Source organism: Gorilla gorilla, chromosome 18 (assembly GCF_029281585.2).
Source record: "Gorilla gorilla gorilla isolate KB3781 chromosome 18, NHGRI_mGorGor1-v2.1_pri, whole genome shotgun sequence".
NCBI classification, from domain to species: domain Eukaryota; kingdom Metazoa; phylum Chordata; class Mammalia; order Primates; family Hominidae; genus Gorilla; species Gorilla gorilla.
Window position 1 is genome coordinate 4,791,258 of NC_073242.2, and position 22,842 is coordinate 4,814,099.

Below are 22,842 nucleotides of genomic sequence, written 5' to 3' on the forward strand. Positions count from 1 at the left end.
CCGGGCCCCAGCTGGGCAGGGCCTCTTCTTCACCCTGCACGATGTGGCCCACCCAGGGGAGGTCCTGCTTCTCTGCTGCTCACCCGCAGGTGGGAAGCCACAGCCGCCCCACAGCCTCTCCGGGTCTTGGGGTTTCAGGGTGGGCCCTGGAGCAGGGCCTCTTTGTCTGGAGGGAGAAGGGGTCTCTCCCACTACCAGGGGCCCCTTGTTGGCGGGCGTGCTGAGGTGCACACCTGGGAGCTCAAGCTCCCTGGTGCACAAAGCAGTGGTCCCAGAAGCAAAACCACCCTTCCAGCCTGGAGGGGTGCCCTGGGGGGAGTCGGGAGCCTGGGCACCTGCCCCCACCTGCTGGCACCTCGAGGCGCGGCCAGCCCTCCCTGGGACAAGGGCCTGGCCATCCCCAATGTCTGAAGGGTCCACCCCTTCCCGACCAAACCACTTGCTCTGAGGGTCCAGGGGAAGGCCCTTCTGCTGGCCTGGCTGAAGGAGCAGCTGCTGGCAGGGGGAAGGGGCCTGCACTTCTCCTCCGGGGCCCCTCGGTGAGTCTCGGTGAGGCAGCGGGGTTGGAGGGTGCGGGAGCACCAGGCTGCCGTCCCAAGGGTCCCCCACATCCCCACGCGGGAGGGGACCGGAGACGGGGACAAGTTCGCGGAAACTGCCCGTGCGCGTCGGGGAGAGATGCGAGTGCAGGAGCGCCCAGAATCCCACCCACGGACTCCCAGCCGCAAAGCACACCCCCGCCCGCCCCCGCGCCCCATCACACACGCGCGCGGGCACACCCGGGACACACACGCGGCGGGGAAGGGGCACGCAGCCTCTCGCCTTCCACGCCCGCCCGGTCTCCGCCCCTCCGCCGACCCGGGCCCGCGTCGTAGTGGGGGTGGGGGCGGCGGCGGCGCGCGCGGCAGCGCGGAGGGGGAGGGGGAGCCGGAGCGGGAGGGGGAGGGGCGCGGCATCGGCGGCTCGGCCGCCCCCGCAGTTGGGGGCGGGGAAGGACGTAGGTGCTCCCCCTCCCACCCCGCCGGAGCCTCCCGGGAGCGCCCCCTGGTGCACCCCACGCCCGGCATTGTGGGGGAGCACGAAAAGCGGGGCGCCCAGTGCGGGGGCGTGGAGGCGGCGCGGGCGGGGTCCAACTTCCCGGACCCAGGCGGGGGGCGGGGCGCCGGGAGGCGACAGGGAGGGGTCGCTCGAGCGCGCGCGTCTCGGGCCGGGGGCGGATCCTCCCCGTCACCCCCCGCCCGCCCCGCCCCCGGCCCCGCCCCAGCCCCGCTGGCCCCGCCCCGGTCGCGCCGGCCCCGCCCCGCCCCGCCCCCCGCCGCTCAGCCCGAAGTTTCCTGCGCCGCGCGCGGACGGGCTCGAGGCTCGCTCGCCGCCTCACCGGTCCCCGGCCCGCGCCCCGCGCCCCCAGCCCCGGCCTCACCCGTCCGCCCAGCGGCCTCCACGCCGCGCCGAGGCCGCCGCCGTCGCCTCCGCCGGGCGAGCCGGAGCCGGAGTCGAGCCGCGGCCGGCAGCCGGGCGGGCTGGGGACGCGGGGCCGGGGGCGGAGGCGGAGGCGCTGGGGGCCGGGGCCGGGGCCGGGGCCGGGCGCCAAGCGGGGTCCGCGGTGACCGCGCCGCCCGGGCGATGCCCGCGGGGACGCCGCCGGCCAGCAGAGCGAGGTGAGACGCGGCGAGGACGCGCGCCCGGGACCCTCTTCAACTTGCGCGGAGCGGGCCGGGGAGCCCCTCGGGGTGGGGGTGGGGCCGCCGGAGGGAGGGAGGGGGCGGGCGGGGGCGGGGGGCGCGTTTGTCTCTAATAAGAAAAGACAAAGACATCCCGGCGGCCGCGGCTGTTCCCGCAGCTCCGCGCCGCGGGAGGCAGGGCGGGGGCGTCGCCACCGGCCCCGGGTCACCCCCTGTCCTCTGCAGGTGCTGCCGGCCGCCACCATGACCGAGGGCCCACGGGCCGCCGACGAGGTCCGGGTGCCCCTGGGCGCGCCGCCCCCTGGCCCTGCGGCGTTGGTGGGGGCGTCCCCGGAGAGCCCCGGGGCGCCGGGACGCGAGGCGGAGCGGGGGTCCGAGCTCGGCGTGTCACCTTCCGAGAGCCCGGCGGCCGAGCGCGGCGCGGAGCTGGGTGCCGACGAGGAGCAGCGCGTCCCATACCCGGCCTTGGCGGCCACGGTCTTCTTTTGCCTCGGTCAGACCACGCGGCCGCGCAGCTGGTGCCTCCGGCTGGTCTGCAACCCATATCCTTCCCGGCCGGCGCGGGGCGGGGGGCGTGGGGAGGGTGGGGGGCCGGGGCGCGGGACCCCCTCGGCGTGCGCCCCCGCGCGCCCCTGTTGGTGGGACCTGGCGTGGGCCGGGCGCGCGGGGGTGCAGGGCAGGGGCTCGAGGACCGCGCTTTTCCTTCTGAGAGTAGCGGGCTTGGGGGGCCACCGGGCGCCTCCGGACTCCCTTCCCCAGGGCCGGCTCCGGACGGAGAAGGTGGAAGCGAAGCGGCGAGGCCCCCGCGGGCTTGGAGGGGAGAGGAGTCGGGGAGGGAGGGAAGGTCCTAACTCCTCGCGCCCCCAAGGGTGTTGGCCAGGACAGGAATTTCCCCCTTGCCCACCCCTCACTGTCTGAAGGTCCTGCCCGAGACAGGCCCCTCGCGGGGGTGGGGGAGGCCAGAGGAGCTGGAGTCAGGGGCGCAAAGTTTTCAGCCGGCGCCTGGTGGTTCCGAGTGCGTGGGGAGACCCGTGGGGCCTGTGAGCGCTGCCAGGGCCTTTTCCATGGAGAGAGGCGGTGACGTTGGTTGTGAACTCGCTTTTTCTGGCTGAACTTGGTGGCGGGGCTGATTTAAGTCATGCGCAGCTTAAGGGTAGGGGGCAGGGAGGAAATTGGCACTGCCCAGGGGGCGTCTCATCTCCCCAGCCCCTTCCCTGGCTGGAGAGGAAGAGGCAGCCTCTTCTACTCTTGGCGAGAGCGGCACAGATTGCAGAGAAGGTTCCAGAACAGAGTTGGGTCAGGGCCAGGGGCATTTCTGGGATGTACTCGGAGGTCCAGGGGGCCCCCCAGCAGGTGGCCTTGGGGGCGGGTCTCCGCGTGCCCTGAGAAGGGCCTTGCCTGGTGCCTGTGTCAGGGCCGGGTCTCCCCACCGGCCCCTCGGAGCCGGCAGCTGGGGTGGCCAGGCCGTGGCTGCTGCTCCGGGCCTGGGGACGGGTGGAGAGACCCTGCCCGTAGACGTCCCCTGTCGGAGGTGGGGAGACAGGCTGGCAGCAGGAGCGGCCTGTGTACACTTCCCTACCTTGTGTGTTTAATTGTACAAATATTAAACACAAAAGAGGAATCTGTACCAAAAAAGTCATAAAGCCCATGTTTCTCCTTTCCCAAATCCAAACATGGAGTGAGTCAGACTCATCTCTGCTTGTAGAGGAAGAGGAGGCTGCTGTGGTCCCGGGGGCAGCCGGCCCGAGCCAGAGGGCTGCCTAGGAGCCCCACACCCGCTGCCCGGGCGGCCTTGGCGTCTGTAGCCTGAGGGTGGTGTCTGCGGGTAGGTGGGTGTCCCCGGGAGCCGAGGTGCAGGCCCGGCCTTGAAGAGCCGTTGTAGGTTTGTCTCCTCTCTAGAACCGAGGCGGGAGGTGGTCATGCCCCTTCGTTCTGGTAGGAGGTGACTGGGTGTGGGGTTAGTCCAGCGGTGCCAGCAGGCCATGGGGAAGGGGCTGGAAGGGACTGCATGGGTTGGAATGGGAGGCTGGCCCCGAGCCAAGGCCTGCGTTCCTTGTTTCCAAACGTGTGCAGAGCGGAGAAGGGAAAGAGTTGAGCAGGGCCTGGACTCTCTCCTCACAGCCCCGGGCCTGGCTGCCCCATCCCCAAGCAGGGCGTGGACTCTCTTCACGGCTCCGGGCCTGGCTGTCCTGTCCCCTCTCGGCTGAGAGAGTTTTGGAGCCTGGCCCGGGTGTTCTGGGCTGGCTGTGTGTCTCAGGGCTTCTAAGGAGGTTGTTTGCGTTGCTGTGTGCAGGGAAGGTGTTGGCTGGGTGGCCTCATGCAGGTGGGATGAGCCCTCCAGGGGGAGAGGAGGGCTGGGGCCAGCAGCATCACGTGACCCAGGCGCTGTCCCCCGGTGTCCTGAGGAGCTGTCCTTTTGGGCTTTGTGACCTGACAGGAGTATGCTCTGGTAGCCCGAGAGGGACTTGAGTGCTGTCCTGGTCTCGGGGGCTGGATGGTGCTCTCAGCCTGGGAAGAACAGAGCATGCCCCATCCCTGGTGTCCCCAGGGCTCTCTAGGCTGGGAGAGAGTGAGTGGTTGGCCTCCTGCCCTTCGATGGCATCCCTTGCTTGGAGCACTGGCTCTGCCTGCAGCATGGCAGGACCCCCCACCCTCCTCACCGCCAGCGCCTCTGGCACGCTTTGGCTCTCCCAGCTCCAAACCCAGTGATGTGGGGTGTCCCCAGTGCCCTACACTCCAGGAGACATGGGAAGCAGAGCTTAGACCCCAAGCTTGGTTCATTCTTGGCCCCATGGAAATGCCCGTCGGTCAGGTGGAGTGGGCTTGTGGAGGCCCCGGCTGCATGGGGGTGGGTGTGACCACCAGCAGATGCCTGGCCTGTAGCGAGGGTGTGTGTCCTGGCGTCAGAGAGAACCTAAAATAAGCTGGCAGGCCTGGACAGGTGGGGGGATTGGCTGAGCCGGGGAAGCCCGTGTGGGCCATGGCTGAGGCTTTCCAGAGCGCTTCAGATTCCTGGGAGTTGGGAGGGGGAGGCTTTGCAGGAGGCGGCGGGGGCGGTGGGCGACTGGTGTGGCTGGGGTGTGTCCTGTAGCAAGAGGGTGCTTCCTGGGCCTCAGCCTCCCCTCCCTCCGCAGGGCCCCGCATCCCTCCTGAAGAGGGTGAACTCTGAGAGGGAGGGATAATCGGATTTGCTCAGGGAACCCACACTCAGTAAAGTGACTCCATGCTCCCGGGGATTGGCAGAGCCCCAGCTGCTGTCTGCCGGGCCCAGCCTGAGCCGGGGTTCAGTCAGCACAGGAACCTGGGGGAGGGCCCGCGTTTATCCCTGAACCACTCCTGAACCCCGGGGTAGACGCTCAGCACCAGGGAGCACATGCGTGCTGGCTCCGTCTCCAGGGTGACTCCATCCCAGGCAAAGGAGCCTCCAAGGACGCCCTTATCCTTATTGATTGGCTTCTTAAAAATATAATTGTCTTAGAACTTTTGGGGCGAGCGCTGCTTCTCCTCCACAGGTTTATTTATAGAGGAAGGTGGGTGGGATCTGTGTGTTGTCGCCCGGCTGGGTTATGTGCTGCCCGGACTCCCGGGGTTCCTGACTCCGCGTTCGCCTGCGACACAGCTGCCGCCGTCCCGGCACACGGGCGGGGCGGGGCCCCTGGGAATGCTTGGAGGCCAGGAAGGGGGACCCTGCTTCGGTCCCTGCGAGAGAGAGGGGGGCAGGCTGTGGGTGTGTAGGGACCAGAAGGTGACCAAGGGGTGCTTGGGGGCTGGGGGTTGGCAGGACCCCCTGGGAGGCGTCTCCCGGGGCCCAGGCTCCAAACACCCCGTGTCACGGAGCTCTGAGATGGGGAAGGATATATCAAGGTCATCGGGATGCTGAAGGACAGAGCTGGGTGAGCCCATCCTGGCTCTGAGGGCCACGTGCTTGGCAGAGCGCTGCCTGGGTGGGGACGAGCTGCGGGAGCCTGAGACAGCCCTTCATGGCATCTCTGAACACCCGGCGCTGGGGCTGTCACGCTGCTCCGCGGGCATCCCCCGGGAGTGTGAGAGGGCACCCGTCCGGAAAGGGCCAGTCCCGCCTGCGCCCGCCTCCCCGGGCTCCACGTGCCCCGCAGGCCCCTCGTGGGCAGGACAGGGCTGGTCGTCCCCTACTGACCTTGCATCGTGGGACCCTCTTGAACGCTTTGTCTTAGCAGCGTCCGGACATCCGAACTGGTCTCAGGGGGCTGCCTCAGTGGTGGGAAGTCACAGGCCCAGGAGGGCCCAAAGCTGTCCCTTGACCCCTGGGCCTGAACTCCAAGCTGGGGGTCACTCGGGAGGGTGGGGCTTGGCAGAGGCTCCGTTGCAGACTGGACGTCCCTTCTGCCTGGGTGGACCAGGGTGTGAACTCGGCCGTTGCGCCCGACCCACGGCCTGGCTTCTCTCAGCCGGGCTAGGGCGCGTGTCTCCCGGAGACCCTGGGCTGCCCGTGCCTTGGCCGTGGCGCCCTTGCCCGTGTTCTGACAGGAAGGAGAGTTGCAGGGATGGGTCCGTTAGTCTCTGAAGCCACCGACTGGCATTGCAGTGTTCCTGGGACAGGTGTGGGTTCCCACTGAGCCCTACGGCCTACCCACGAGAGGGCTGGATGTGTCCCTGCCCCTGCCTCCTGGGCCAGTATAGGGTGGGAGAGGCTGCCTCCCCACCCCCACAGCTGATCCTGCAAGGAAGCAGAGACACAGATGGGGCTGAGACGGGAGCGTTGCAGGGCTCAGGGGGAGGGGCCTTCCCACTCACCAAGAGCTGGGGGAGCCATGGGGGCAGCTCATCCTTCCTGGGGCGATGGGAAGAGGCCCCCGGGGGTGATGGCAGGGTAGGGGGTCCGCCGAGCGCCTGGGGGCAGCTCATCCTTCCCGGGGTGATGGGAAGAGAGGCCCCCGGGGATGACGGCAGGGTAGGGGTCTGCCGAGCGCCTGTCGTAGTCATTTCCTCCCCTTCATGGAAGCGTCAGGGCCACACGCCCCGTGGGACGTCATCTTGTTCCCGCCAGGAAGTGGACGTGACGCCAGCAGGCTGAGCTCACCCTCCGGGTCGGGGCTACCCCGATGGACTCGGGACTCAGGCCCCGCTGGGGAGGAGGGAGGAGATGGAGCCCAGAGCAGGCCGGGCCCTGGCAGGGACTGTGCGCCTCCCAGACCCGCTTCTGCGGCTGGGGCTGGCGGGCGTGTGACCTTGGTGCTCTTGGGAACGCGTTTGCCGAGGGAGCTCTAGTTCCACAACCGCTCCTGCCCTGCCGCACCCCCGGCCCCGCAGGGCCCCCGCTCAGCCCGCACCCCCGGCCCCGCAGGGCCCCCCCGCTCAGCCTGCACTGCTGGGACCGGGCAGGGGTCTCGGGTTTCACTGTCCGTCTGTCGCCCGGATCCTTCATCGCTGGAATCGTCCTTGGCACTGACTGACCTCAGGGCCCCTGTTCGCCTGCCTGAGGCACTTCAGTGTGGAGGGAGTCCCTGAGCGCGGCCTTCAGCTCCTGGTGGGGGGACTTGGGGAGCCGTGCAGAGTGGGGAGAGCCTCTGAACGCCTTGGCAGACGTCTTCATGGCCAGTTCCCCGCAGAGTGCCCGGGTGTCCATATCCCGGGTTAGAACCAGGCTGGCCTGAGCCCTGTGACCGAGGCACGGTTGGGGCCCCTCGGACGGTGGGGTGGGCTGGACAGGGGCAGATGCCATGAGCCCGGTGGGCACAGGAGCCTGTGCGGGAGGAGGCGTTCGGACTGAGACCTGGATGGGGTGTGCCGAGGGAAGAACGTCCAGGCAGGGGGACAGTGCAGGCCCTGAGGTGGGGGGATGTCTGTATAGCAGATGAGAGGGAGGGTGAGGGGCAGGGTGGGCCGTGGGGAGGAGGTCTGGGCGTGTGGCGGTGGCACACCGGCGTGATGACCCAGTTCCCGAGCCTGCCCTCGGAGCTTGAGGGCTATGAGGAGGCAGGGTGCAGGTGGGGACAGCAGGTGGTGGGCTGGCCTGGGGGCCCAGGGCTCAGCTTGCCTGCAACTGGCGTCACAACTGCTCCTTAGGGAGGGGAGGCCTGGGGGGCCGGGCTTAGCAGGAAGTGGATGAGAGAGACGGGGCTGGAAGGGCAGGTGAGGGCCGCACAGGGACAGAGGCTGGGAGTGGGGAGCACTGGTGTCCCACACACTCAGGCCCAGAGGGCATGGCTGCTGCCAGCCCCTGAAGGAAGCTCTTGGACTCGTGGGCAACACGCTCCAAGCACCCGATCTTCATTCTTGCTGGGGCCAGCTGCGGGCACCCTCCCTGGCCTGGTGGAACGCTCAGGGGTGGTTCTGCATACTCCCCTCACCTCCCCCAAGGGCTGAGAGCCGAGGGCGATGCGGCCCCACCAGGCCCGGCTCCTGGAGCTGCAGAAGAGACGTCCCGTTCCGGGGTCAGGACAGGAGGAATGCGGGGGAGGGGCCAGCCTGTCAAACACTCCGGGGATGGATCCACAGCAGCTCTGCTGGCTGAGTCCAAGCCACGGTCGTACAGTCAAGGTCAGGCGAGGAACGCGTTACCTTTGTTTATGCAGATGTCGGCCAGGCCGTCCGTCCAGCCGCCTGTGCCGAGCCCACTGTGGGAAGGGCGGGGACTGTCCCTGCCTGTCCTCGTCAGTGGGCATTCCCCTCCCTGGCACGGAAGAGGAGTCTCTCCTCTCCTCAGTGGTTCATGTTGGCGTAACTTGGAACAACTCTAAGTCGCGCAGGCCCAGGTTGAATTTCCAGGGTGGAGATTAAAGAGCGGCCACTCACCCTGGGCAGATACAAGGGGTGAAGTCAGCCGGTCGCACCCTGAGCGGTGATGTACGGCCGCCTCGGTCAGAGATGGTGGGGGCGGGGCTCGGGGAAGGAGCTCTGCTGGCTCTCAGCCCCTGCCCGGCTCAGGAGAGCTGGCAGCAGGTCTGGGCACCGTCCCCAGAGCACTGTGCCCGCCGAGGATGACAGATGGGGACCGAGTAGCAGCTTGCCGTGGTGCAGGGGGTGTGCCGCCACGTGGCCGCTGGTGTCCCTGGCTTCCACGCACACTCCTTGCGGGGCGGAGGTGGGCCCGGGCTGACGGGAGAAGCGGGCCGTTGGCGGGGCCGTGAGAGCCCCCGGGTCTGATGAGCCGGACGGTTGATGAATGTGCTCCACGAGGCCTCCTTTGTCCTCTTGCTGCCGCCGGGTCGTTTGCCGGTAGCGGGAGCTGTGGGCAGAGAGAACCTTGGGTGGGTGTGGCCGCCGCCTGCGTTCGGAGGCCCCATGCAGCGTCAACCCGGGACGCCAGAGCGCCCCATCCTCGGGTGCGCGGCTGGCGAGGACCGAGGCGTCAGCCCAGTGCAGCTCCCCCAAGTCTCGGTGCAGCCCTGGGCTCTTTGCCCAAGTTGAGAGCAGGGCTGGCAGGGAGAGGACCCGGAGGCCCCCACGCTGCCTCGGGGTGAAGAGGCCCCTCTGACTCCCAAGGGGTGTAGACCTGACACAGTTGCACCCCCAGCCCTGCTTTGATATCTGCAGAACTGGCTCCTGCAGAAAAGGCCTTGGGTGAGACCTCAGCCTCTGCTGGCCCTGCTGGACTCGTCTGACCCTGGGCTGCTGGTGGTGTGGGTGCTTCTGCCGTTGGCGACTGATGGGAGCGAAGCTGTTCCTTTGTGGATGGACCGTTAGGTGACACGGGATGTTGGCATTAATGAACGCTGTCACTGAGCCGGTGGTAGAGGTGGGGGCAAGCCCTCGCCTCTGTTGACCGCCAGGCCGCCCTGTGTTCTCACCCCTTCTCCCCTCCCCAGCTATCTGCACCTGGGCAGAGCCCCCTGGCCAGAGGTGGTTGTCTCTGGGCCCCTCACTGGCCTGAGGACTGAGGTGGGGATACCTTGAGGCCTTTTTTTGGGCATGGTGGTCTTTAGTAGCCCCAGATGTTAAAGACTCAGCCTCAACTGGGTGGAGTCTCCTGGGATTCTGGGGTCTCCCTGGCCACAGGAGGGGGGCTAGCGACCCCTGCCAGCCTGGGCAGTGCCTCCATGTGGGCCTCAGTTTCCCTGTCACACCACTTTGGTCTGTCATCTTGGTCACTGATGGAGTGAGGCTCCCAGCAGGCGGGTGAGAGAAGGGGCCAGATACGGTCCCGGGAGATAGGCTGTCAGCCCCGTCCAGTCGGTGGGTGGCCAGTGCGGCGGCTGATGGGGGACAGACCGCTGGCCAGGCCCCACGCCAGCCCTGTCCCCATCTGTGAGCAGCACCCGGACCTCCCGGGTCCCCTTGCCGCAGCCTGCCTGTGGGGTGGGTCCGTGGGGTGGGCCTGGTCGGATGCGTTAATGGAGCTGCAGGCAAGGCTCGGGGCAGATCTTTCTAGAAGGCAGCAGAGCCATCACGGTGGGTCAGGCTGTGTCCCGTGAAGTCTGAAGTGGACTAGCAGAGGTGGGCACCGAGGTCCCTGCTCCGGACCCTGTCGGGGTCGTGTCACCTCCTGGGCATTGGTTTTCTCATCTGTGAGATGGGCCTGCTGCCCTCCTGGCCTCTGGGTGTGTGGCGGGGACTCCTCATCCCCACTCAGTCCCAAGGGTGATGCAGGACACGGGATCCTGTCAGCCCCATGACCCCTCGCCCTGGGTCTCTGGCCTCCAGAGCCCCAAGAGGCCATTGCTGTCTGAGGCCCCTACCTGTGGCACTCTGTTACAGCTGCCTCCGGCCAGGGTGCCCCCACCTGCCCTCACAGCTGCGAGCAGGGGTGCAGGTGCCGGGGGGAGGCCCCCAGCACCTGCTTGGCCCTTTCCCCACCTCACCTATGGGCCCCCCCGGAGAGAGAAAAATGGCCCATGAGCAGGAGGTGCTTGACGCAGTAACGGGAGTCAGCCCCTTTCAGGATGAATCGCGATTGGTCGCCCACTGTGTCAGGCTCCTCCGATGAGGAGCAGCCCCCAGAGAGAGAGGACGCTTAGCCGTGAAATGGGTCATTCGGAGCCTCGGTTGGCACGGGGGCTGGTGCTGCGGTTGTGTCTCTGTGCCCTGGTTAGAAGCTGCCCCGCACGGCCAGCTCCTGCGGACACCTGGAGTTGGGGGGTCCATCCTAGGAGGAGCCGAGTGTCTTGGGACCCTGTGAAGGGGACTGGGGGCCGCACTTGGCTCTGGTCAGCAGGGAACAAGATGGATGAGACCCGGGCCCCACTGATGCTGGGAGGGCAGTGTCCAAGCTGGGGGACCATCCGCCAGGGCTGTGGCGTGAAGGTCGAGGGGGTATGAGCAGGGGGTGGGGTAGTCCCAGGTGGCTGGAAACAGCTGTGGTCAGGTGGGCGAGCAGTGGTCAGTGGCCCCAGGTCCCTGGAGCGCCTCTTCTCATGGCCACTCCATGGGTGCCTGGCCCTGCAGCCACGCGGAGCTATCCTTGGCTCCAGCCTCAAAGGCTGTGGGGGCACAGTGGCCGGTGCTCTGCCTGCCTGGACCTTGGGCTCGTCTGACTCTGTGTTTGCTGTGTGTCCCTCACTCGTCACCCAGCCTCTCTGTTCTGGGCAGATGAGGCAGCCTGCAGAAAGGCATAGGTGTGGGCCAGTCTGCCCTGGGGAGCCGATCCTGGGTCCGGAGAGGTGACAGCCACCTCCACCATCTCGGCCATGGACCTTGAGGCTTGAGACTGTGCCCTGGTGCCCGTCTGCAGGGCAGTGGGGGTGGCCTCGGCCCAGCAGGGCCAGGTGGGCGTCGGGCGTTGAGTGGGGCCCAGTTCGAGCAGGGCCCGGGAGGCCGGTGCCAGGGTACGGTGTGGAGCTACGAGTCTCCCCACGGTACCTCGTGCTCCCGGAAGGGGGTGCTGGTCTGGCCTGGGAGTGTCCAGTGAGCTGCCGGCCTGTGCCCAGCCCCCTCTGAAGCCCCAGCCACACACAGCCCAGCCTGCTTCAGAAGGGAAACCCGTGTCCAGCTGGCCAGAGAGCGGCCACGGCCTGCTGGGAAGGTGTGGAGGGGTGAGGGTCTCTCTCAGGGCCACACAGTCCCTGCCCTGGTCTTTGCGGGCAGCCGCCAGCCCTGGCTGTGGTCTGATGAGTCAGCCTGCATTAGCGCCTCATTAAAATGGACGGGAACTTGTCCCGGGCTGCTGGGGGAAGCTGGCCGCTGTGTCTGAGGATGGCTTAGGGTACTGCCTTGGCTGGTAGCTGGGACCACGCTCGCCCAAGCCCGCTGGGCCACGGGCTCTCGTGCCAGTGCTGACCTCACACTTGGGTGCCGGGGTGAGAGGCCCCGGGATGCCACCTCCTCTCCCTGGGAAGCCTGGTCGTTGTGATGAGAAGCTGGGCTGTGTGGCGGCCACCTCGAAGGCCAGGTCTGGGGACCCTCCCGCCTGTGACTCAGCGGCTCAGCTTCTTGGTTAGTGAAGAGGGGAGAGGCCGTGTCTGGCTCAGCCGCCCCTGCCCCAGCCCCAGCCGAGGAGCAGCCAATGGGTGCGGCCTGTTGGTGCTGCTGGGGTGTGAGGCTGCATGGCCACCAGCCAGGTACGGAGGCCGGCACAGGTGTGGGGGCACTTTTGCCTCTCCCAGAAGCCACAGAAGCAAGGGCCCTGGGCCTGAGTCCCTGACACAGAAAACCCAGGATGCCCGTTCAGTTACGTTTGGATTTCAGTTAAGTAAGAATGTCTTAGGGTGAGGGGTGTCCATGCATGTTTGAGACGGACGGCAGTGTCCTCAGTTGCAAGGGTGCAGTCCAAGGCCCCAGGGATGCCCGAAGCCTCAGATCTGATGAACCCTGTCCTGTACGTACTGTTTTTTCTTTTCTTTCTTGAGACAAGGTCTCACCGTGTCGCCCAGGCTGAGTGCAGTGGTGCAGTCACCCCTCACTGCCACCTCGATCTCCTGTGTTCAGGTGACCCTCCTGCCTCAGTCTCCCCAGGTGCCAGGATTACAGGTGTGAGCCACCACGCCGGGCCTCATACTCTGTTCTCTCAGCCTGATAACTGAGATGGCTGCTAAGTGGCCATCAGGTGGGCAGTGGCCTGCAGCGTGGGCACAGGGGCGATCTGGACCCCGGGCGGTGCCGAGCGTGGCTACACCAGGCTCACTGCTGCACAGAATGGGGCACAGTTAAAACCTGGGAGTGAGGCCTTTCCGTCGGAGACCCTTCGGATCTCCCTTCTGTGAGATCTTGGCCCTCAAGCCCCGCAGAGGGGCCTCCTGGGGTTCTGTCGGTGGAGCTGGGGTCTGGCGCTGCTGCCCTCACTGGCGGGGCTCCGGATATGCTGCTTCGGGTGGAGGGTGGCTGTCCACAGCCCTGGGGTCTGGAGGAGGTGTGGGTGAGCCCGTGGCCCCGTTTGGGTTTTTGGGGGTGGGTCGAGTCGCCCCTTTTGCTGGTCCCTGGCTTGGCAGATGTGTGTTTTCTCCTTGGGTGCAGCAGGTGGGGCCCCTCGGTCCAGCATGGGCTGACCTCAGGGTGATTTGGCTCTGTGGGGTTCTGGGGCATGAAGGACACCTGTGCAGGGGTGGGAACAGTGGCGCTCACCTGACCAGGGCAAGGAGGGGGCTGATGGGGCGGGAGGAGCAGAGAAGGTGCTGGCATGTCTGGGCCCGGGAGTGGGTGGGGGTGTGGCAGGCACCAGCTGACCACCGTGGTGCGATTGCTGGGGAGACGGGGGAAGAGCAGAGAGCACACGAGGCACAGGCCCCATTGGAGGAACATTCTAGAAGCCAGATGTAGCGTCACAGGAATGGCTTCAGCGGGCCTGGGGGCAAAGGCTCAGAAGCGGCAGACCCAGACCCCAGTTGGTGTGTTTGAAAGCTGAGCCTGCTGGTCCTCCCGGGCCACGCTCTTTCGTGATGGCGCAGAGTTTTTATTTTCTAACCTTCCGTGGAAATCTGGGTCACTCACATAAGGAGGATGAGGCCGATGGTCGCAGGGAGCCGCGTGGGCCGAGGCCCCGTCCTGCGCACTCACAGCCGGGGAGCTCCAGGTGGAGAGAGAGGCGCCCGGGCCCCCGCCCCCCCCACCTGGCCTCCAGTGCATCTGGGCATGGGGGTTCAGCCGGCACAAGCCGGCCCAGAGCTGAGGCGCCCTCCCTTTTCCCCGCCAGGCGCAGCTGCGTCCCCCCGAGGCCGTTGCCAGGTGGCTGCACGTTGGGGACTCCCCTCCTGAGGATGTAGAGGGGCTGCCTCCCTGCCCCCACCCCGGCTCACAGTGCGGGTGGCTCCCGGCTCTCCTGAGTTGTGCTGGCCACCTCACGTTCCCCACCAGATGAACCCATCCGCCCATGGTTTCCTTTCTGCCCAGGAGGTTTGGGGCTGGGAGCTGGTTCCTCTGCTCCCCTTGGGAGAGGGGTGGGTCCTGTGGCCCCTGCTTGGGTGGTGTGTGGGGCCCGGCCCGGCCGTGTGGGGCAAGAGTGGCGGGCACACCGGCCTGTGTGTCTTTTAATTGTGGTGCTTCTTTCTGGGCTGAGGTCCCTTCTCGGTCCTCCTCGTGCTGTTGGCACCGTAGGGGGACACATTCCCATTTGTGACTTGGAATTGGGTGACTCTGAGAGCTGACGCGGAGATTTCTTGTTTGTGTTTTCTCACTCAGACTCAGAGGATGGTGAGGCCTGGGGAAGGGGCAGGCAGGCCTGAGAGGACAGTGGGTGTTGGGGTGAGGGTGCCTCTTGCCCCTGGGGTCAGGCAGAGTGTCCACGAGGAAATCCTTTGCATCCGGAGTGGGGTCTTCACTGGCTGCTCCATTCGTCTGCGTGGGGAGCGGGAGACAGGAGCTCCCTGTGGCTCAGAGCCTGCTCAGCTCCATGGCTCCAGGCCAAGTAACGGTGCCCTGAATCCTGGCCCCTGCCTTCCTCTCAGCCCTGCAGAGGAGGCCGCCGAGCCTAGAAGGCCCTCTGGCCAGCCCGGCACCAACTCATTCCTGTTGTTGGTCTTTTCCCAGTTTTATTGAGAGGTAATTTATCCACCACCTAACTCTCCAATGAAGGGTCCAATTCGGTCGTTCTTCCTGTATCCTCGGGGTGGTGCAGCCCCAGCAGCGATGGGTTCCAGAATGCTTTCCTCGCCCCGAGAGGAAACCCTGCAGTCAGCTGTCTCGGCGTCTCCCGCTGGCCTTTTCCGTCTCCGAGGTTGGCCTGTTCTGGACGTTTCCTGTATATGGGATCCCACGTGGTGTGGACTCCTGCACCGGCTTCTCTCGAGCTTTGTGCGGGCCGGTCGTTCATCCTCCCCGCAGAGCCCTGACCCTTCCACGGTTAGATGCGCCCTCATGTAGACGGGCCGCGGTGTTTATCTCTTCACCGCTGGTGGATGTCTGGGCCGTTTCACCCTTTGCTGCTGTTCATGGCGCTGCCGGGCGGTCCCTGCTCCAGGTTCAGGGGAAACCCTGGCTTCGTGTCTCTTGGACGTAAATCTGGGAGCGAAATTGCTGGGTCAGGCGGGAACAGTGTTGAGTCCTCGGAGGAATGGCCAGGCTGTTTTCCAAAGCGGTGCCCACCTGTTGACCCACCTCTCACCCCCAGCTTTTGGGTCCCTGAGTGGTGGTTCTGCAGCAGTGAGTGCTGACAACGACACCCAGCCGGAGTCCAGGGCTGTGGGCAGCAGACACGGCCCTTCCTTTCCTCGCCGACCCTTTGGGGCGTCTCCCATTGGGAAATGGCAGCCCCTGACCTGCCCCGTGGGGATGAAACGGGGTCTTTGCGGGGGGCCTGTGGGGTATGGGCCTCCTGTCAACAGCCCGTCCCGGTGGGTGGGGCTTGCCGGCCGCCCACGAATGTCAGGAACCTTGGATTCCTGAAACACAGGGGTGCGGGGGCGATATCGGCGCGGAGCGGGCGGGGTGGCGCCCGGGCCGCGGGTGGGAGAATCTGGCGTGTGTGTTTGCACGGCATCCATCCCTCCATCCGTCCTCTGGAGAATTTCAACACCCACACTTGGAAAAAAAAAATTATTAATGAGCTTGGTGCGGTTGCCATGGGAACCTGTTGCTAATGAATCTCTGGGGTTTCCTGTTACCTTTGCTGAGCCGAGGAAGGCTGGAGCCACGCTCCTCACCGCGGCGGTGCCACTAATGGGGTTGCCGTGGCAACGCCTGTCACTAATCCCCAGCTGCTCCTGGTTGACCGGCCCGGCCTGTGTTACATAAAGCCGTTTGGCCCATGCAAGCCGGCTCCTGGCTAGAGACCCCGAGACCCCTCCTTTGCTTCCTGAAAGGAGCCCGCCCCTCCTTCAGGGACACACCTAGACACGGGAAACGGGACACCTGGAGCTGTGGTGCTGGTGTGTGCTTAGAAAGTGCACCTGCGAGGTTGGGGCGTGGCCTGGCCGTCCGTCCGCGGGCCCGAGCTGCCCATGGCAGCAGGTGCTCGGTAAGCACTGGCCCCACCAGTGCGTGGAGCACGTGGGGCCTCGGGAGCCAGGCCTGTTCCCCGGGGCTGCCTGGAGGCGGCCGCTTGTCCCCAAGGCCTGGTGACCGCACCTCTGTCTGCCCTAGGCCTTCGAGTTGGGGGACATTTTGTAAGGAGCCGCTGTGCCTAGGCCAGAGATGTTTTCGGAGGGGGTGCCTATACCTCGAGAGGTGGACCAGAATTCCCCTGGGGCACGGTGGCGGGAGACCAGGGCGGCCTCTGGTGCCCCCGCCCCCTCCAGTCGGGGCGGTTGATGTGGGACCCCCCCCCAGGTGACAGTCTCTGCCCAGCTCACCCCGATGAGCTCACCATGTCCAGTCTGTTTGGACGCTGGCCATCCAGCAACCCACATCTCCTCCCTCCTAGGGCCTGAGGTCTGCAGTTCCCGAAGCAGGAAGGTCTGAAGCTGGTAGAGTCCATGCAGTCCGACCACCCACCCCGGGGCGTGGTTCTAGGATGGGGCCAACGATGTGGGGAGGCTCCTGGGCGGGCGTGGAGGCTGCTGGACTTGTGATTGTGGCTCCCGCATGGGCCGCTCTGGGGGACCCTCCAGCTGCCCTGCCGGGTGCCCAGGTCACCCCAGAGCTGGGGAGATGTACCCTGCAGGCAGGGAGGGCTCTCTGGAGGTGGTGGCAGGTGAGGTCGGGGTGGGGAGGTTGATGATCCAGTGTGTCTGGTGGTCCTCAGTGTCCCCCGAGCCCCTCATGCATCGTGCTCGGCCGAGTTGGCCCTTTGTCAGGAGCCTGCTGGGCCCCACTCATTGCCCTCCAGACCCTTCCAGAGTCCCAGGGCACCATGCCCCACTCTGGGTGCCTTGTCCTAGGGGGATCGTGGCGCCCCCCAGCCTTGCCCTCCAGGCCTCTCCTGGAGCCTGAGGCCCGAGGAGGGGTGAGGCTGTCTGCATCGGGTACTCCCTCCTCCTCAGCCCGCTCCCCACTTTAGGGGCCGCAGGGGGTGCCCCACTCTGAAGTACCCTGGCCTGTGAGCCTCTAGGAGGTGGGCTGGGGCCGCCCCCTGCCCGCCTGGCGTGAGTCTGCCCACAGTGGAGTGTTAGGGTGATGCCAGGGGGTTCTCTGCCAGGGTTACGAGTGCGTGGGCTCGGGTGCTCCGTAAGCACGCAGCCTTGGCAACAGGAGATGGAGGGAGGAAAGGTTCTGGACTGTTCCAGATACCAGAACGCTGGGTGTGCATCCCAGAGCCTGCCTGGCAGCAGCCGGTCTTCCTGCGGCGGGGTGGGGGTGGGGGTGGGGCTTGCTGGGGGTCTTAGCCTGGAACGTGGACGTGGACGGGCTTCCTTTGCCGCTGTGTTCACTGTGGGCGGCACCGTCGCTGGTGGCCGAGTCTTCTGCCCCAAACAGCACTTGGTGAAGGGCTGGCATCAGATGATGCATGGGCTGGCAGAGCCCCCGACCTGCCCTCCCATCCTCTGACACAGGCGTTGTGGACTGGGCTGGTGGGTTGGGCCCCGAGAGCGTGGCAGGGGCATTCGCCTTGGTCCTCGCCAGCATGCCCGCGGCCCCCGCGACGTTCCCCAAGAAGCAGCGGCAGGGCTTGGCGGGCGCAGCGCGTGTCTCGGGTTCCCCGTGGGCAGCAGCCCCACGCTCCAGCCTCTCCTACCGAGAGACACTTCAGAGCTGTGTGGGCCGTGCTTTCGCCTCCACCCATCAGCCGGCTCCCGGGGTCCCGGTGCTTCCCTCGGAGATCAGGGAGGCCCCAGCCCACTTGTCTGGGTCGGCCACAGGCCGCTGGGGGCAGGTGACACCACTGTGGCTGTGGGAGCTTCAGGCCAGCCGGCTGGTGCTCATTCCCAGGAACGTTTGTCCGTCTGCCTCCCAGGCCTGGTCCCTGGCCCCTGGCCCCAGGGTGAGCAGGGCTCATCTAGAGCCCAGGACCGGCTTCCCCGTGAGGCTGGACATGGGCGTGTGCGACCGCCCAGCACTGCAGTCACGTTGGGAAGCTCAGGGGTTTGGAGCTGGGTGGCTGGGGTGTTTTTCTGAGCGTTTGAAATATGGCCTGCCCACGGGTCGGGATCAAGGATGTTTTAATTCCTAATTTAGACTGTTTATGTGCAGGGCTCAAGTCCCGGTGGGAAGAGACAGTGTGGGCTGAGTCCCCCTCCCCCGCTCGCCTCTCTAGGGCGGCCTCCCGGCTTACAGCGAGCTCCCAGCCGCTGGGGGGTGTGGGGTCTGCCTGCGGGTGTGCCGGGGGAGGGGCCTGACCTCTGCACCCTGACCCCAGCCCACCTGGGTGTGTCCCAACTGCAGGGTTACCGAGTCTCAGCCCACCCTGTTCCCACCCAGTGCAGAGCCTTCTTTGTGAGGGGCGGGCCCCTCCCCACGCCTTCGGGCCTTTCCCTGGGATGGGGAGCTGAGGTCGCACCATGGCTATGGGGCAGCAGGGCTCCCTGGGACAGAGCCAGCGGGACAGGGCCTGAGGAATCCGGGGTAACACTGGGCAGAAGCAGCTGTCAGCGTGGTTTCCCGTAAAAGAGACTGGGAGAGAGACAGAGGCAGGGGAGGGGAGGGGAGGGAGTGGACGGGAGGGGATGGACTGTGAACAGCGAAAGACGCACCCCCACACCGGCCTGCGGACCCCCACAAGCCCAGTGGCCGTCAGCCTTCGGATTTTGGGGTTTTCCAACTTTAATCAGGGAACGTCTGTCTCCCCTGCGTGAGTGATCTGTGGAGCCTGGTCGGCATCCTGATTGTCGTGCCGACCGAGTTTGTGGGGCCCTCCTCGTGCCCCCACGATCTGGACAGGGATTTCGGGGTGAGGGAAGCTGGGCTGGGTTGGGCCCACCCACCGCCGTGTGCAGGAGGACGAGGCCAGGAGACCAGGGCATGATGGGGCAGCTCCCCACTGCGCCGCTTCTTTCCTGTGGGCTGTGCAGGTTTTCTTTTTGTTTTGGGTGCTGGCCCCGGTCCTGTGGGTCAGGGTTCAAGGCGCCAACCCCGCATTGTCTCCTTGGCTCAGTGGTTCCCGTGTGGAGGCTTGGGGTGCCTGGTCTGGGGGCCTTCTGCTCCCCAGGGGGACAGGTGCAGCCAGGTGTCAGGACAGGGCAGACCCTCCCTCTAGCTCTCCCCCCACCCACTGCACCCACAGCCCGTCCCTCCCTCTTCCTGCACACCCTTGGCTCCCTGTCCCACTCCACGGCCAGGCCTTTGTCCCTGCTGGGCCCCTCCCCTCCCCTAGTGCCTTCCCACCCTCACCCCTGGGGTGCTCTCTGGGGAGTCCTAGAAGTCCCTGCCCTGCCCAGCTGTCTGCTCACCCCTGCGCCGCCCAGGATCACCTTCTCGTGGGGAGGTCTCTCGGGCAGCCTGCTCTGTGGGGCCCTCCTGGGCGGGCTGGGCGTCTGGGGGGATCATGGGGCTTTGGGGCTGTCAGCAGCCCAGGGGGGTAGGAGCACGAGGCCCAGATGGGCCAGTGGCCCTGGGGGCAGGCTTTCCTTAGAAAGTCACTGGGGTCCCGGGCAGAGAGCCCCCGCAGCCCACTTTTTGGCCCTGGGCTCTGACCACAGAGTCTGCAGAGCCTGGAGCCCGGAGGAGGCCCGCGGGAAGCTTCTGGAAACAAAGTTCGAATGGAGATGGGGGTCAGGGTGGGTTTTATTTTCCAGGCATTAAACTCCCTTGGCTGCCGCAGAAAACCAGAGGCGCCTCAGGCGGCTTTTGTCCCTCGGAGCTGTGGGGTTCCCTCATTTCCAGTTTGCCAAGGCCGCCTGGGGGCTGCCTCCATCCTTCCCGCCTCCTGGGCTGTGCCTCGGCCCACAGGGACCACCACCCTCCCTCCCTCCCGGAGTCCCTGGAGCTCTGGGCAGCCTCCCACCGTCCACAACTTTGCCACCCTCTCAGGCTGGGCAGACACTACCCCCAACTCGGCTCCGTCTCCGAGCGCCCGCTGGGTCTGAGGCATCTGTTCTGGGCTCTTCTCGCCCACAGACAAGAGGGTCAGGGCAGAGCCCAAGGCCAGGGAGCAGTGTCCATGGGTGTGGGCGTCTTCACAGGCTAGGCGGGCGCCGGGACGGACGCTGGGGTCCAGGCGCGGCATGGGGTTCGCGTGGGCCCCCCTGCCAGGTGCTGTGGAGTCCGAGTGGGTCGGCTCAAGGTCCTGGGGTCCCCAGCAGCCTTCACTGAACTGTGAAGCCAGCCTGCAGGTGCTCGGACGTCACCGGGAAGATGCTGGGGTGGACGGGGCCCCGGGCCGCAGGGGGTGGGCCGCACACGGTGGGCGTCGGGGGTGAGAGTGGCTGCGTGCCTCAATCCGGCTGGCCCAGGGCGAGTCTGCCTTTCCTGCCTGGCCCCGCCCCTGGAGCTTGGCAGGGAGTTGGGGCTGGGGCTCCCCCCACAGTGCATCACCTCTGCCTTGCCTGTTGAGTAGAAAGGAGCTCGGGGAGCCAGGCCGTGCCATCCCCAATGTTCCAGGCTCTACCTGGGCCCCCCTCACCCTGTCCCTAGGCTGCCTCCAGGCGTCCTCCCCTCTTAGATGGTGGCAGCGCGGCTGCCCTCACCCTGCCCTGGGCCTGGCCCTGGCCCGCCTCCGTCTGGGGTGGCCGTGGGGTCCCCAGCAGGACACGTATGTACCTGTGTGTTGTCCCGAGCATCACCCGCTCTGTGGAGGGAACCCCGAGGCTTGGGAGCAGTGGGTAGTCTGCACTCCACGCCGCTGGATCCTAGCAGGAGCTCCCGGCTTCTGTAATTAAACGATTTATTATTAAAGCAGCCACTTTCCCATAACCGGCTTCCTGTAGCCACAGGGGCAGAGCCACCTGCATGGGTGTGGGGCAGGGAGGTGCATGGGGTGAGCTGGGGCACCCTTCTCCCCGGGGCACCCGGGGCGGAGTGGGCTGCTGCCGCCTGGGTGCCCCCAAGGGCTCCTGTCCAGGCCCAGGGCTGTGGCCTGGGAGGACTCACGGCTTTGCTCCTCCGAGGCGGGGCAGGGGCTGTGATCAGGGCCAGGACGGCCCCGTGGGGACTCTCGCAGTCACTGGCCCTAAGCCTTGTTGGTCCTTGGCAGCTGGCCCCAGGGACACCAGGGCCCTGCAGGTGGGTGCTGCCTGGGAGGGAGGGGAGGGGTGGGGCCAGAGTCCCAGGGCCGCAGGCCTGCCCTGGGTGTGGCGTGGAGAGCCCTCTGTGTGGCCATGGGCCTGGGGAGCTGGGAAGCCCAAGTGTCCTTGTGGATATTGGGGTGTCGAGGTGTGGGGCAAGTTGGAGGTCCTAGCGTGTTTAAGCGGCTGACGGGCGCTAGGTGGAGGTGTCCAAAAGGCCGAGGCTGGAAGGGGGCAGCAGATGGGGTGCTGGTGGCCAGGCAGGGAGGAAAGGGGTGCGGAGCTTTGCAGGGGTTTGAGTGGGTGGCATCGGGAGGCCCAGGAGGCAAAAGGTGGCCAGAGCCCTGGGGTAGGGGGACGCCCTTCCGGAGTGTGGGATGAGGCGTGCTCCCCCACAACCTCCAGAACAGCGGCTGTGCCTCCAGGCCTCGGGCCCCTTCACGCTGGTGCGGACGGACGAAGCCCAGAGCCTCTGCCCCTGGGTTCTGTCTCTCACTATTTACTTTTTTAGTGTTTAACATGAAAATTTTTAAAAAATTGTTAAGTAACTTACTTAACCACAATAATAAGCCCTTTGTGTGTTAACATAACACGTCCTTTTATGGAAAAGGTTATATTTCTCAAAACGTTAAAAACTCAGTGAGAAGAGGGGCTGTGTTGTGCAGTTTTGCAAGACCCTTTGCCTGGCCTGGTGGAAGCATCTGGGAACGCCCGTCGGAGGGGTGAGGGAAGGAGGGTGAGGCTCCCCGGCCGCCGTGCTGAGAACCACTGGTCTAAACCAGCAGGCTCACCCCGGGAGAATTCCCCCACTCCTGAAAGGCATTGGGTGTTGACCTGTGCACACAGTGGGACCTCACGTCACGTGGGGCTGTGGGCGTTGACCTGCATGCACAGTAGGGCCTCACATCATGCGGGCCTGTGGAAGCTGACCTGTGCATACAGTGGGCCTCCTGATACGGGGAGCTGTCACCTAGCTGGCCTCACAGTCCATGCAGCCCTGAGATCCACCGCAGAGCCGTGGCCCCTCAGATGAGGGGACTGAAGCAGAGAGTCTCCAAGGAAGGGCAGAGGTCCTGGCGGCCTCAGTTTGCTCCTCCCTCTCATGGCACCCGGCTGAAGTCTCCCATGGGGCTCCTGGGTTCAAGGCCACCCCAAGGCCACGGGCCAGCTGCCTTTCTCTCATTTCTCCTGGAGTGCACCCTTGGTGGGAGCTAGACCCCAGAGCCCAGGACATGGAGGTAACTAACGTTTCACAGCAGCCAAGCATGAATTTAGCCCATTGCTGCCAGGATGGGGGGCTCCATCTCGGGGTGTTGGCATGAGGCTTTCAGCAGCTGCGGTCAGCACAGCCCACCTGGCCCAGCGTGGACTCTGCAGGGCGGAAGCTGGGGTGTGGCCATGGGGAGGGAGGGAGGGAAGGATGGGGTCACTGTAGCTCTCGAAGGGAAGCCACTGCCATGCTCAGGGCTGTCTGGGCCCCTCCCCAAGCAGGGGCAGAGGTACCTTCCAGAACGCAGCAGAACAGCATGTGTCCAGCCCCCAGCTGGGAGGAGAGGCGCCCAATGTTAGTTTAAAAAAAATGACTCAGACAGTTCACAGAGCCTTCCTTTTCCTGCTGGCTTCCAAGAATTCCGATCTTACTTAATGGATGGAGTCGTTGGTGGATCGATTCAGACATGGACGAGAGCCAGGATGGCCGAGTTGGCGTGGCCCTGGCCTCGAGGCTCCCCGGGGCCCAGGTCTGCAGCCAGCTGGCGGTGGGCAGGCAGGGGGCCAGC

The 22,842-nt window shown here is 66.1% G+C and overlaps 1 protein-coding gene across 7 annotated transcripts in view; it reads left to right on the forward strand.

Annotated features, from left to right (window-relative positions):
• Positions 1–1,368: 1,368 nt before the first annotated feature.
• The window catches only part of CACNA1H (calcium voltage-gated channel subunit alpha1 H), a 67,164-nt gene continuing 45,690 nt past the window's right edge, over positions 1,369–22,842 (forward strand). For 5 of the 7 annotated variants that reach the window (XM_055364874.2, XM_055364871.2, XM_055364873.2 and 2 more), the window contains exons 1-2: positions 1,369–1,658; positions 1,908–2,223. In XM_055364874.2, coding sequence (XP_055220849.2) covers positions 1,926–2,223 — 298 coding nt within the window. In that variant the 5' untranslated portion in view covers positions 1,369–1,658; positions 1,908–1,925. The remainder of the gene's footprint in view (positions 1,659–1,907; positions 2,224–22,842) is intronic. The other 2 variants (XM_019012669.4, XM_031002847.3) reach the window with 1 other exon arrangement.